Source organism: Paramormyrops kingsleyae, chromosome 6, assembly GCF_048594095.1.
Source record: "Paramormyrops kingsleyae isolate MSU_618 chromosome 6, PKINGS_0.4, whole genome shotgun sequence".
NCBI classification, from domain to species: Eukaryota; Metazoa; Chordata; class Actinopteri; order Osteoglossiformes; family Mormyridae; genus Paramormyrops; species Paramormyrops kingsleyae.
In genome coordinates, this window is record NC_132802.1 from 34,018,719 (window position 1) to 34,031,401 (window position 12,683).

The 12,683-nt window shown below is 41.6% G+C and overlaps 1 protein-coding gene across 2 annotated transcripts; it reads right to left on the bottom strand.

The window, feature by feature from the left end:
• Positions 1 to 830: 830 nt before the first annotated feature.
• LOC111848764 (acylamino-acid-releasing enzyme) lies at positions 831 to 11,281 on the bottom strand. Of its 2 annotated transcripts, none has more exons than XR_002839382.2 (22): positions 11,231 to 11,281; positions 10,549 to 10,678; positions 10,238 to 10,364; positions 9,763 to 9,850; positions 8,809 to 8,884; positions 8,493 to 8,650; positions 8,176 to 8,313; positions 7,887 to 7,978; positions 7,768 to 7,805; positions 7,555 to 7,676; positions 6,954 to 7,014; positions 6,686 to 6,780; positions 6,524 to 6,575; positions 6,320 to 6,408; positions 5,227 to 5,365; positions 4,287 to 4,370; positions 4,030 to 4,110; positions 3,655 to 3,743; positions 3,054 to 3,247; positions 2,849 to 2,951; positions 1,593 to 1,694; positions 831 to 1,505 (listed from the first exon to the last, which is right to left on the bottom strand). XR_002839382.2 is itself a non-coding variant. In XM_023821000.2 (22 exons), the coding sequence occupies exons 1-22, from the start codon at positions 11,240 to 11,242 to the stop codon at positions 1,397 to 1,399; spliced, it is 2,184 nt and encodes a 727-aa protein (XP_023676768.2). In that variant the 5' UTR covers positions 11,243 to 11,281; the 3' UTR covers positions 831 to 1,396. The 2 variants fall into 2 exon arrangements, 1 of the variants encoding a protein (XP_023676768.2); XM_023821000.2 differs by having other exon boundaries at positions 1,593 to 1,699.
• Positions 11,282 to 12,683: the final 1,402 nt, after the last annotated feature.

Consider the following 12,683-nt stretch of genomic DNA (forward strand, 5'->3'; position numbering starts at 1 on the left):
CAGTCAAAGTTGCTCTTCTATCAGCTTGAATCAGTCGGCCCATTCTCCTCTGACCTCTAGCATCAACAAGGCATTTTCGCCCACAGGACTGCCGCATACTGGATGTTTTTCCCTTTGCACACCATTCTTTGTAAACCCTAGAAATGGTTGTGCGTGAAAATCCCAGTAACTGAGCAGATTGTGAAATACTCAGACCGGCCCGTCTGGCACCAACAACCATGCCACGCTCAAAATTGCTTAAATCACCTTTCTTTCCCACTCTGACATTCAGTTTGGAGTTCAGGAGATTGTCTTGACCAGGACCACACCCCTAAATGCATTGAAGCAACAGCCATGTGATTAGTTGATTAGATAATTGCATTAATGAGAAATTGAACAGGTGTTCCTAATAATCCTTTAGGTGAGTGTATATATATATATATATATATATATAAAATTTATGTACAATTTGTATATATGCCATCTTACATATTATAGCATTATACCCTCACACCTCTAGGGTTGGTTGTTTAATTCCTGCTTCTGGCTGTGTGTGTAGAACTTGCATAGTCTTGCTGTGTTTGTGTGGGTTCCTTTCAAGTGCTTTGATTTCCTGTACTATTCAAAACATGCAAGTAGGTGAACTGGTGTCTCTAAGATGGCCATTGTGCGTGTGTGTGTAAATTGTATACTATTATTGTATGATGCCATCTTTATTTATATATATATATATATATATATATATATATATATATTATATACACAGACAGAGACACACACACATATATATGTGTGTGTGTGTATATATAATACTAAATGTAATCAAAATACTACTAGAAATGCAAATGGAGTGATGAACAGTAACTCCTTTATTTTTTGCACCATCTCACATTGCTATTAATAAACGTTTCAAATTCCATACAAAATAAAATGAAGCAGCAGGTTGAAAAAGGAGACGCTTGGCAAACCATTCATCTGTAGGCCCCTGTAACGTGCGGAGCGGTAAGACCAACTGTGGCAGTGTCTTGCAAGTGCGATATTTACTATAATTCAAAAATCATATATTTCATGGAAATTTTCATTTCTGCATGGCACAATTACGCACTAACTGCGAATTTCATCCACCCACTAAGTGCAACCTCAAACCTCACTATACATTAATGAGGAACAGAGAGACGGGGGAGTAGTTAGTGAAAGTAAACTCAATTCTTTTGGGCAGTATTCCTTGGGGGCGACAAACAGTAAAGGGCATGAGTACTAGTTAAGCAGTTGGCACAGTTAGCCAAGCTCTGTCAAGTCACAGCAGTGGAGGCCCTGGTGGAGACTTAGCCAACAGATTGAGCAAGTGACTGACCAGGCCAGCATAAGGGTCAGTTATGGTCCAGAAAACATGTTATTGACCACATATTGGGGCAACTCAGAGCAGATCCAGGTGCTGTAGGAACCAGAGAGCTGTGTTGAGGAAGCAGTCGAGCTGGGTGTCCACACGGGACAGAGAGTGGCCATCCTCAGCAAACCACAGCACCCTGCAGGCAAAAGGACAGTCCATCACTGGACCATGGACAGCCAAAAAGCCTGAGGACAGGAAAATGCTGACGGAAATCACATCTGACCTGACCGGCGAGCCCCTGCCCTTCAGTGCTCGGTACAGTTCCAGCCCTTGGTGAGGGCACACCCTCTTATCCTTTCCTCCCAACATCAGGAGTACTGGGGTCCTAATCTGCCAAAAATTCAACAGAAAAATCTTAAACTCAATCAAATGAATAAACTGAAAAACTGAACTTTTCTCAGACAGCCAGAGACAGAGTCAGACAACAGCTAGTCAGCCTCAGCTCATGCCCTACTCCACTGTATAGGGGACATTAGCCTAACTACGCTATCTTAATGACACAACAAGCTACATTTAGCACTGGTTGTGTTTTTGTAAAATAAGGACAACTGAGAACCATGTGACAAGCAGACAGGAAGAAGGAAGAGGGTCTTAGATATGTGAGTGCAGACTGGTTTGACAAATGCAACAGACAGGAACAAAAACGACTATGCCATCAGTGACGTGAAAAGACGCACAACAGCTGAAGAGATATTGAGTTGTTTAAGGGCTACTGCTGAGATACTAGTATCTGTATTCTGGCCGGACTTACGCAGGTATCAGAACACTGAATTTACTGCTTTTAAAGACATTTTTAATGACGCTTTTAGTACCACTCTAATACCACTCTGAGTCTTAGTTAGAAAACGAGTCATCTGTTGATAGTTGTATCCTTCATATTGTTATAATCCTGAACCTGAAGAAGATTTTTCTTGTTTACTCTTAGAATGTCAAACACAAACATAATCGCTGTGTATCTCTGCCTGTGGACATCGAAGGTCTTGATTAAAAACTGCCTGACCTCCATTTGTTGAAAGATATTAAACCTGGAAAAATTAATTTCAAATAAAGGATGAAAAAAATCATTTCAAAATATAAAGCAAACCATTATGGTAAGCTGAATCTATGTTACATTCATTTCTTTCCACAATGATCTGTCTTTATAAGGTTCTGCATAGTAGAAGCAGCATACTAGCACACACAAATGGAAAAATCGAAATGAACATTAATAAAAAAGAAAAAAGAATCACAGTCCCACCGACATGATGTATATGCGGCAATAACGACCCCAACAGAAAGGGGCTGCATTCCCTTAGTCATTCTGCTCGTTCTCTAGCAAGGTGCAGATTGGCCTCAGCTACCCACACCTGTACTGTGCAATTTACACATACATTTCTTATTCTTTATGCAAAGAATTCTGCTTGTGTGTCAATGTGTTTTATGGGGGTTTCTCCATTAGCCAGAGCTGATTTGGAGATGGGTTCAGCAGGGTGTGTTTACCTGAGCAGCGTGTACAATGGGGGAGCACTGAAGCATGGCAGCCAGGTCGTCTGGACTGGGCAGCCGGTCAAATGAATACTGCAGCCCCAGCACACCGTACCGCCTGTCTCACACAGAGATGACAGTCCAAGAAGAGGCGGCCATGGCGAACAGGGAGGACATTTCAACTTCGGCAACTTCAGAACAGGTCCAGGTTGAGACTCACCAGTCAACAATGTCACTGGTTCCCAATAGGGTGGCGGCATTGATCACGGGGTTCCTGGCGGCACACGCTCTGTAGAATTCAGGGTACTGGCCGATTAAGTGGCAGGCCAGGAAGCCGCCGTGAGAGCCGCCCATCACGACGACTCGCTTGGGGTCCAGGGTGCTGTCACTCTGCAGAGCAGTCAGCACGGCTCTCTAGGCCACAGGGGGACAAGGGCAGTCAAAGCTTTTCTGAGGCTTTCCAAATTTACGATGAACATAAAAACGGCAAGCATGGTCGCATCGACGTATTATTTCACAGAAATTTTCAGTAACACTTTATAATGCATTATGAATATATCATTGGTGCATTATAGATGAGAGCTTCATAAAGTATTCATAATGCATAATACGCATGTCTATAATGTGTTATGCATTTTGATAAATATTGATAGCCACATTTATAATGCTTTGTGAATTCATTATTATTTGTAATGAATGTGTTTATAAATTACTAAAACCCTGGCTACCAAATTTTCTTCTAATGTTTTTTTTTCCAGCTTAGACTAGTTAAACAGAAGAAGTTTGATTATATATTACTGTTCCAGTGATGGGCACTGTACCTGCATGTCTTTGACATCCTGACTTCCAACATTACCAATGAGAGAAAGGATGCTGTCTTGCCCAAAGCCAGTAGATCCACGGTAGTTCACTGGAAAACCACAATAAAATTAGCAGTGCTGTTCACATGGGTACTTGGTTTGTTGAATATCAGTTATTGGCCTACCCCTTCTTGTGCTCCCATACTATGATCTTTGTCAGTGCTCTGGTCTCCTTACAACCCAAACAACAACAGAACAAAAATTCCAAACAAGCACAACCACAAAGCGAGGCTGTTACCTACATGTTCTGAGGACTGTAGACTCACACTGGCACAGAAACAGGGTAATAGTGTAAGTTTGTAGAAGGTAGTACGAAAAGGCAGAAAATGATCTTACCCATTAGCACAGCAAAGCCCACCCTGGCCAGTGCTGATGTGAACACATTCCATTCAGCAGAGAACTGGGAGTGTGGTCCTCCTGTGGGACAGGGCCCAGCATGAGGTCAGACGAACTGCACCAGACCCCAATACCAGACACATACTCAACACAGATGTCCATATGGAACTCTTTACACATACACTGCAGACTTTAAGATAAAAAAAAAAGTAGATTGTATTAGTAGATACTGTTCAGGATGTTGTGGTGTCTCTCACCATGGGCAAATACAGCCAGGGGAATCTTAACGGCTGTTCTGGGACCCCTGGGTTTAATCAACAAGGCATCAAAGTCCAGGCCAGCTAAACAATGGAATGGAGACACAGGGTAAGAAAGATCTGCCGGTTGATCACCAGGGACCTGTTATTCTAGACCAGTGTTTCCCAGCCCAGTCCTCGGGGACCCACAGTCAGTTTCTGCTCCCTCCCAGCTACCTGTCAAAAAGTTCAGGTTTCTGCTGCATGACTGGCAGTGAGCATTCAGACTGGTCACAAAGGTAGAAAGCATATTACTGTGTATTTCATGACATTGCTAGTCAGTATGCTTTACACCAAACTTAGCTACTGGGAGCTATGAGGGAGCAAAAGCGCAGACAGTCTGGGGGTCCCCAAGGACCGAGTTTGGAAACATTGGTCTAGACTGACTATGCTTAAATAGATCCCAGAAAGAATGACTGGTTATCTGTAATGAGCATCAACACTGACACTTCAATCCTGGGGGGGGTGTTCCATGAAGCAGGATTTCTCAGTTAGCTGGGATAACTTAAGCTAGATGTCATATTCGTCCAATAAGAGTTTAGGTAAGGAGCATTCCTATTGGACAATCATGACTTCAAGTTTAAGCTAACACAGCTGAGAAATTTTGCTTTGTTTTGATTTGATGAGTGATAACTTTCATAACCATGTCTAAAATTAATGTTTTCAAACTTTGCATTTTTCTGCCAATCTCAAACGTCTGATCAGCTCTCCCCCTAAAGAGCCCATGCAGATGCCACCGTCAGAGAGCTTGACATTGACCGACACCTGTGCTATTAGACACCTGCTACTCTTCACTTTACAGGCTCAGTTGACCATGCATAGCGCTCAACAGCTTTTTACGGCACTCTATGGCATTCAATGGCAGAAATGTATACTGACCTAACTGGTATAACATACTCACCATACTGCGTATTCTCCTCTTGCTGTGTAGGCGTGATGTTCAGGACACTCCACTCCAGGTCTGAGATCTCACAGGGGTCTTCCAGGGGAGTCCAGGAAATGGCTGCTTCTCCTCCTGGAGGTGGCAGGAACCCTGCATTCTAACAGAGGCCATTGTTCCAGGGTCATACTCAATTTACAGCAGAATATCATTATAATACAGTGTAAGGGGGAGGTGGTTCAAGAACAGTATCTCAGTAAAGGTTTTCACCAATACTGACTGGTGAGGTATACGAAAAAAAAAAAAGAAGTTTTCAAATATTCATTTTAAAGGCTAACTATATGTGACTTATTGACATTATTCCCTCCCTTACCAAAAAAAGTATACTTAAAGTTAATTTTTTTAAGTATACTTCTTGGGACTAAATTGGCCCACTTTTAGTTTATTAAAGTATATATTTTAAGTGTATTGATTTAAAACTATAAAAGATAGGACAGCGATTTTTGCGGCACAAACTTGCACAAACGCAGCTCTAACGAACTGCTTGTTTGTGCCGCACAAATCAGTGTTCTATCTCTTTTACTTTATGAGATATTAAAGGTTTTTTGTAAAGGTCAAAAGTTCAGCCAGCCCCTATACAAAGGCGTTCAGATGTGAAACCGGGCTCGTTCTGCGTTTGTGCTCATTTGTGCCACATAAATTGCTGTCTTTTCTTTTATAATTTTAAATAAATACACTTAAATATATACTTTAATAAAGTAAAAGTGGGCCAATTTAGTCCCAAGAAGTATACTTAATAAAATGAACTTTACGTATACCTTTTTTTGGTAAGGGCTATTATCATCACTGCACCAACACAGTCCTAACAAAACAGCACATCCTGTCCCTGGCCCACTTTCGCTCAATGCTGCAAACACGGCGTGATTTTTTCACGGTAGTGTGACCGCACCTTTAGACAGCCTTTGAAGGAATAACTGAAATTCCTCCATACTGTGTATGCAATTAGTGTGATTTGATTTATTAATATAATGGCTTTTCACAACAAAACATGAATTATATTCATAAACACGTCCATAAAGTAAACATTTATCTCCACATAGATGCTGATGCTCACCAAGCATGGTGGGCAGTTGGGCCCTGAGCAGCTGACTATCATAAGATCCCTCTCATTGGCCAGCAGCTTCCAACTGCCAAACTCCTCATCTGCCGGAACAACAATGAAACAGCTTTGGGCAAAGCACTGTACTAACATGCTGACCTGAAAATGTGTCCCAATCCAAGGAATACCTCAAAGGTGCCACCAATTATAAGTACTCACTGTCAATAAGGCGCATCACTCTCTGAGTGCCTATGTCCACCACAAAGAGTTCCTATGGAGAATCGAGGCAGAAAACCAAAATTAAGTAGCATTTTCTTAGTTTGCCTAAATTAAGGAGGTTACGATATCAAAACAAAAGTATTTTGAAGTCCAACAGTGTACCTTCCAGTTCCTCCTAGGGCTACTGAACAGCACCCTCTGGCTGTCAGAGGACCAACAGCAAGCTGGCAAGGCCTCGTATATTCCAGCAAACTCCCCTGTGACACGGGAAGACTCCTAACCTTGGAACCTCCACGAGGCACAATAACTCACTCAGACATTGCAGTTTATAATTCTTCATTCCACTGGAACCTTTTCAAAACGAATGTCACAATTAAATCAGTAATGTTAACTGTACACTGTGAGGCTCCGTGTCCTGCAAGTTCCCTACCTTCCAAGGGTCTCTTAACTACATCCACCAGCAGAGTTAACTTCTTCCTCACCCAGTCATACTGCAAATGAAAAATAACGTAATTAGCTCTACATTCAGACAACTACAGCTGGGCACTTAATCCAATTTTAATTTCAATTAAGATTTTGGCTTCCTATGATTATCAAAACAAAATAATCAAGATAAAACAATCATTGTGCAGCATTTAGATTCACGATGATGCTCCCATTTTGTCCTGTATTATAAATCCAGTGCACCCCATTTCTGGCCTCTTCTTATTTCTCAGTTAAATTAAATTTAGAGTTCAAGGAAATGCATTGTTTTTTATTCAATAGATGCACGATATTAACAAAGTCAGTGAGTAATCCTGTTAAATATTTGTGCTCGCAATAATGGCCAAAATTATCGTGATTATGATTTTTGCCATAATCGAGCAGCCTTACAGTCACCCATGGCATTGGTGGCAGAAAAGTAAAAATCTGCATAGACACCTCACTAATCAGTTCACAAGTGGCCTCGAGGTCTCCATTGACAACCACCCCCCACATAGTGATGACAAGGCTGTGAGTTAAGATCTGTATCAGAGTTTGGCGGAACGTACCAACTGCAGGCTGAGGCATTGGTTGTGGGGTCCAAACACTTGGCCCTGCACGTAGACAATGTACTGTCCGTCAGGGCTGAGACGTGGTGATGAGATGGCGCTGGAGTCGGATGACAAGCACTCTACCACCAGGAGGCATACAGAGAGAGGATTACAACCACTGACAGAAAGTACAGCATTTATACACATCATTTAAACCTCAAAGGTACTCACCGCAGTTGCCTTCAAAATCCAGGTGAAACAAGGCAGACCTGAAATTAAAAGATGTTATTGCCTGGAGTGAGCAGCACATGGCAGGTCCTGCGATCAGTTATTAAAAGACTGCCTCTTGCCTCCTGTTAGAGCAGAATCTCAGGCCCAGGCGGAATGGTGCATGCCACCAGCCCACAAACAGCACACCTTCTCCCCCTGGTGCCCAGAGTGCCTACAGGTGGAAGGACACCATGATCCACATACTTAAATTTAAAGCACATCAGGGAGATACTACCATCCTGGTCGAGTTTTAAAGACCATTTCACCTTCAATGTTTTCTTCTTTGTAAAAGTAAGACAGTGTAATTGCTCAAGTGTTCAAAGGCCAATCAGTACGTGGGATACATCATTGCCCTGCACACCTGCTCACCTGTCCCGGAGACACCTGTGTTGGAGTACCCTGTGGAAGGAGCACAGTGCCCTTATCTATATCTGCCACACAAAGTACAGGAGTACTCTTACTGGCCAAGCCCTCACCCCAGTCCTCCTGATAAACACTGCGGTCCTCCTGCGAGTCAGACACAGACGAGGAAGAGAATGAGAAAGAGAAAATGTGCAATGAAAAAAATCACTGGAAACATTCTTTAACAAACAACTCCTCGGGGACATCAGAAAGGCATGGTGTTACACTACTGAGAGTGCATTTCTCCCTAAATTAACCGCCAATATTAATGTCAGTGAAATTACCTTCCCACCTGTCACCTCCTCCCCAGAGGGTCCCGCACCAACATTATCACGCGATACTCTGCTCTCTTCACTAGCGAAAGATGGATTGACCTGCTTCTTCTCCGCCACATACAGCACTCTGCCCTCACATGGAGACCAGGCCAGACAGCCAAAGGGTGCTGAAACACAACAGCACGAGGAATGAAAACAGCCATGCAATTCTTAAAAAAAATAATAATGTTGATTATAATAACCATGTATTGGATAAATGGTTTTAAAGATGGATAATGGATGGACAACAGCAAAATTCCAGGTATTGTTAAGCACATGTTTGTACCATCACAGTATACTTGTCCATGTTTGTTTAAAGAAGTGAGGTCAAGGCTTTTCGTCAGTCCATTCTTGCTCCATATCTGTAAAAGAAAAAAGGAAGTAGAACACCCTAAAGGGAAAAGTCTTGCTATCATGTCACTGAAGTGTGCCATCAGCCAAGGTGAAAGGTCAAGACAAAGAAGGAACGGGGAAGCCTCAGCAGCGTGTGAGGATCATCGGCAGCTGAAATCTAAGTGTCACACGGAGACAGGGTGCAGTGTAAAGTGTCACGTGGCTTGTGAGAGTGTTTCTATGGAGTTATTGTTCACAAAATTTACTGCAAAGCTGGAAGGTTCAGGTCCATAAAGTACAAATCCTGACCAAGATCTTGTTTCAACCAACTACTTGAATGTAAACTATCACAGTCACAGACTACTCGACTGGTCGGTTCAAACTAAATCTCGGACTTTGTACTTTATGGACCTGAACTTCTCACTTCTAATTTACTGCTACCAGAGAGTTCATAGAAAGGCTTATATCAGGGGTGGCCAATCTTATCCACAAAGGGCCGGTGTGTATGCAGGTTTTTGGGATAACCTGTAGGTCAGCTGTTCAAACCCAGGTGTGAGGACTCTTCAGCCAATCAGTCTTCTAATTAGTAATCTAATTAGGGAGTTGCAGCGAAAACTCGCATACACACCGGCCCTTTGTGGATAAGATTGGCCACCCCTGGCGTACATCTTACAAAAAGAAAAAAGTAAAGTGAAATGCTCAGAAGCAAACTGTCACTGACCACACAAAGCTACTGCTGTTGGAAGAATGTTAAATATTAAGAATGTAATGTTTAAAAATAAATCTTTCATTGTTTTATTTACACACAAGCCTGCCAAGTTCTTTAATGACCATCCCTACCTTAACTTAACCGCCTAAAAAAAGAAAAAATATAATGTGGAAACTTTTTTTGTATCAGTAATCTCACCTCAAGGAACTGGTGTCCCACACCATGACAGCTGGTGTCTCTGATAACAGCCTTCAGAGTCCCGGATGGAGAGTATCTGGTCAGCAATCTGAAGAGCAGAGAGATGACAGTTATGACTTTGACCTCAACAATAAATCGTTCTATTGCGCTGAAATTATTGTTTACATTTAGTTTACCTTGTCAGTGGATTGTTTCTTAAAAATTAATAACCGGAATAAATATTTAAGTCTGTTAAACATATAAGGATTTTCAAGTAATGGACAGGTCATATGTATATTCAAACACCCACACAAAATCCGTAACTGAAATAGTTAACATATCAACAGGGCCATAATTCAGGCCATATCCGTTCACTGGGTACCAGAAACAGCACTGGTGTTGCCTCAATGAGCAACAATTTTGTTTCAGTAAATATATGGCAGGAAAGCATGCAGCACTGTTAGTCTATGGAACTGGAAGAGCTACAGCGTCTTACTCTCCCTGCAGGTGACTGCAGTGGCCGGGAGGCAGCGCCCTAAGCACGGTCCTCCCGCTGCATATCACGGTATACTGCTTGCCGAACCGGAGTCTCGTTCCTCTCGCCGTGTCGTTTTGGCTCCATTCTGAAACAGAAACCCGGGAACTATAACGATCACGCCGCCTAACATCCGCTTCCTAATTTATGGCAACAATCCGTAGTAAACAAAGGACCAATCCAATATTATGCCGGTGAAGTTCGTCATGTCAAAAACAAACACAGGAAAAAGTTGCCAACTGCTGAACAACATTAGATGACTGGTTATCTACCAGTAAACAGGTTGATGTGTTTTTCTCCTCGGGTCTCCAGTATTTCTGGGCTTACGGTGACTGACACGGGGGTGGGAAACTGGCTGTACTTTCTGAAAACCGCAGTAATAGATTCTGGTTCCGTTTGCACCTGAATGAAACACACAAATAATCTTTACTAGCAAGTTACCATTGAAAATGTATCGTCTAATATGCACGAAAGATTAATTTATTAGCATGATTCGTTTTGGAAAGCAATGCAATCTTCTGAAACCACCAAGTATGTATTATGTATAATGTACATGGTGTTTTAATAAAGCGGTTTGCTACAGTTCGGAATGGACGAAAATTTAAACATGCATGCACACTTTCCAAAAGGCGTATCTACGAAACATACAAAGAATTATGTAGTTGGAAACACGTTTCGTGTACTAGAATGCACAAGAGTACAGCAAGCATAACACGCTACTGGCATACAGACAGGCGAACAGAGCACAGGCTGCACTACATGTATTTAGAGGCAGGCTAGCTTCCTGTTACTGGGTGGGGAAAAAAGCCTGACGCTAAATGTATGTTACAAGCATCTGCGACGAGTTTCTGATGCTATGACACGGTGCAGCTATTTAAGCACTGGTTTCTGTTAAAATAAGCAGTTATATAAAGAATCTTGAATGAAATTCCTGTGGAACCTGAGCGATTTTACCATGGACTCCATACTGGCGAAAGTTGGACTATACCATCTTATAAGCGCGGAAATTGTGGGGGGGTTGTAGCATAACTAACCCTAGTCTATGACCTAGTTTATCGTCTAACCCAAGTTATCCACTGCTGGCAACCGTGTAATACGAATACTGCGCAGTTTTATCTACATTACAGCACGTTGATGAGTTTGGAAACTTACTGAACTTACTAAAGTCCAGAGATGGCATTTCAAAATAATCCGGATGCTGAAAATTACTTAGATATCTACTTTAAATAAGTCACACTTTAACAAAACTATGCGTTTTGTTATTCAGTGTATTAATTGTGATCGTAAACGCACGTTATAACAGTAAGTGCACTTTCATCCACTACAGGGGTGAGCAAAAAATATATAATCAGAAATTTTCAAGTTAAATAAATGGCTGAATAAATAAACCGCGTTCATTCACAAATGGTTGATTATTGCTGTTATGCAAGAACTGAGATGAGTGACATTAAGTGGAATCAATGTACTTAAAATGGATTGATTTGAAGAAAAATTGGTCCCTGCAGTCTTACATTACACATATATGCACGCAGTTCCAACACACATACAAACGTAATGCCAAAGCTGAATCCTGAATCACTCAAAACTTAATATAAAATTTCGGTTACCTTGACTGGGAGGTCTGTCGTGGCAGACAGATTTCCTTATGAAGATGAGTCGTACACATATTTTCTCTATGCAGTCAGCCCCTGGTTATCACACTATCCTGGAGGCCAGGCCCCTGCAAGCTGAGGATAAAATAACACAATATATTTTACTTGAGATTGAATGCTTCGGAAAGATGAATGGGGTCGAGTCACTGATGTAAAATTGTTCATGAAATAATCAAACACATTAACATTATAATTAAGGGCTGCGAACCCGCACGCAGCTGGCGCTTGACACTCACGCTTTCAGACACGCTCATGCAAGAAATCTTACGGGAAATCTATATTGTTCTATTATAAACCTAAAATTAGCTACATCAAAAGCGTTGGGGTAGTTTGTAAACACTACAGACTGTTTATAAGGTAGTAAAACTGTAACATACATATAAATATGCGTGCATGTGTGTGCAGACTTTTCTCAAACTGGAAATCTCACGCCAGTCAGCTGACCAAAGTTGGCACCCCTGTTAGGAATCAGGGTGTGTGTATTAACGTTGTCAGACATACAAAAAAACACCCTAGAATCCAATGTAATCAAGAACACGTACGAAGTAACGTACAGGTTACAAAGTCAGGCAAATCGGAAGTGAATGTGGGGTCACATAATCATGTGACATTAAGACTCAAATATCAGTATTGTTTCAATTCACCGTTTCACTCACCCCAGTTACATCTTATTTTAAATTTCTTAAGTTTTTACTTATTTAAATATCACCTCATTTAATATGTTATGCTTCACACAAAATACAATTAAAATACAC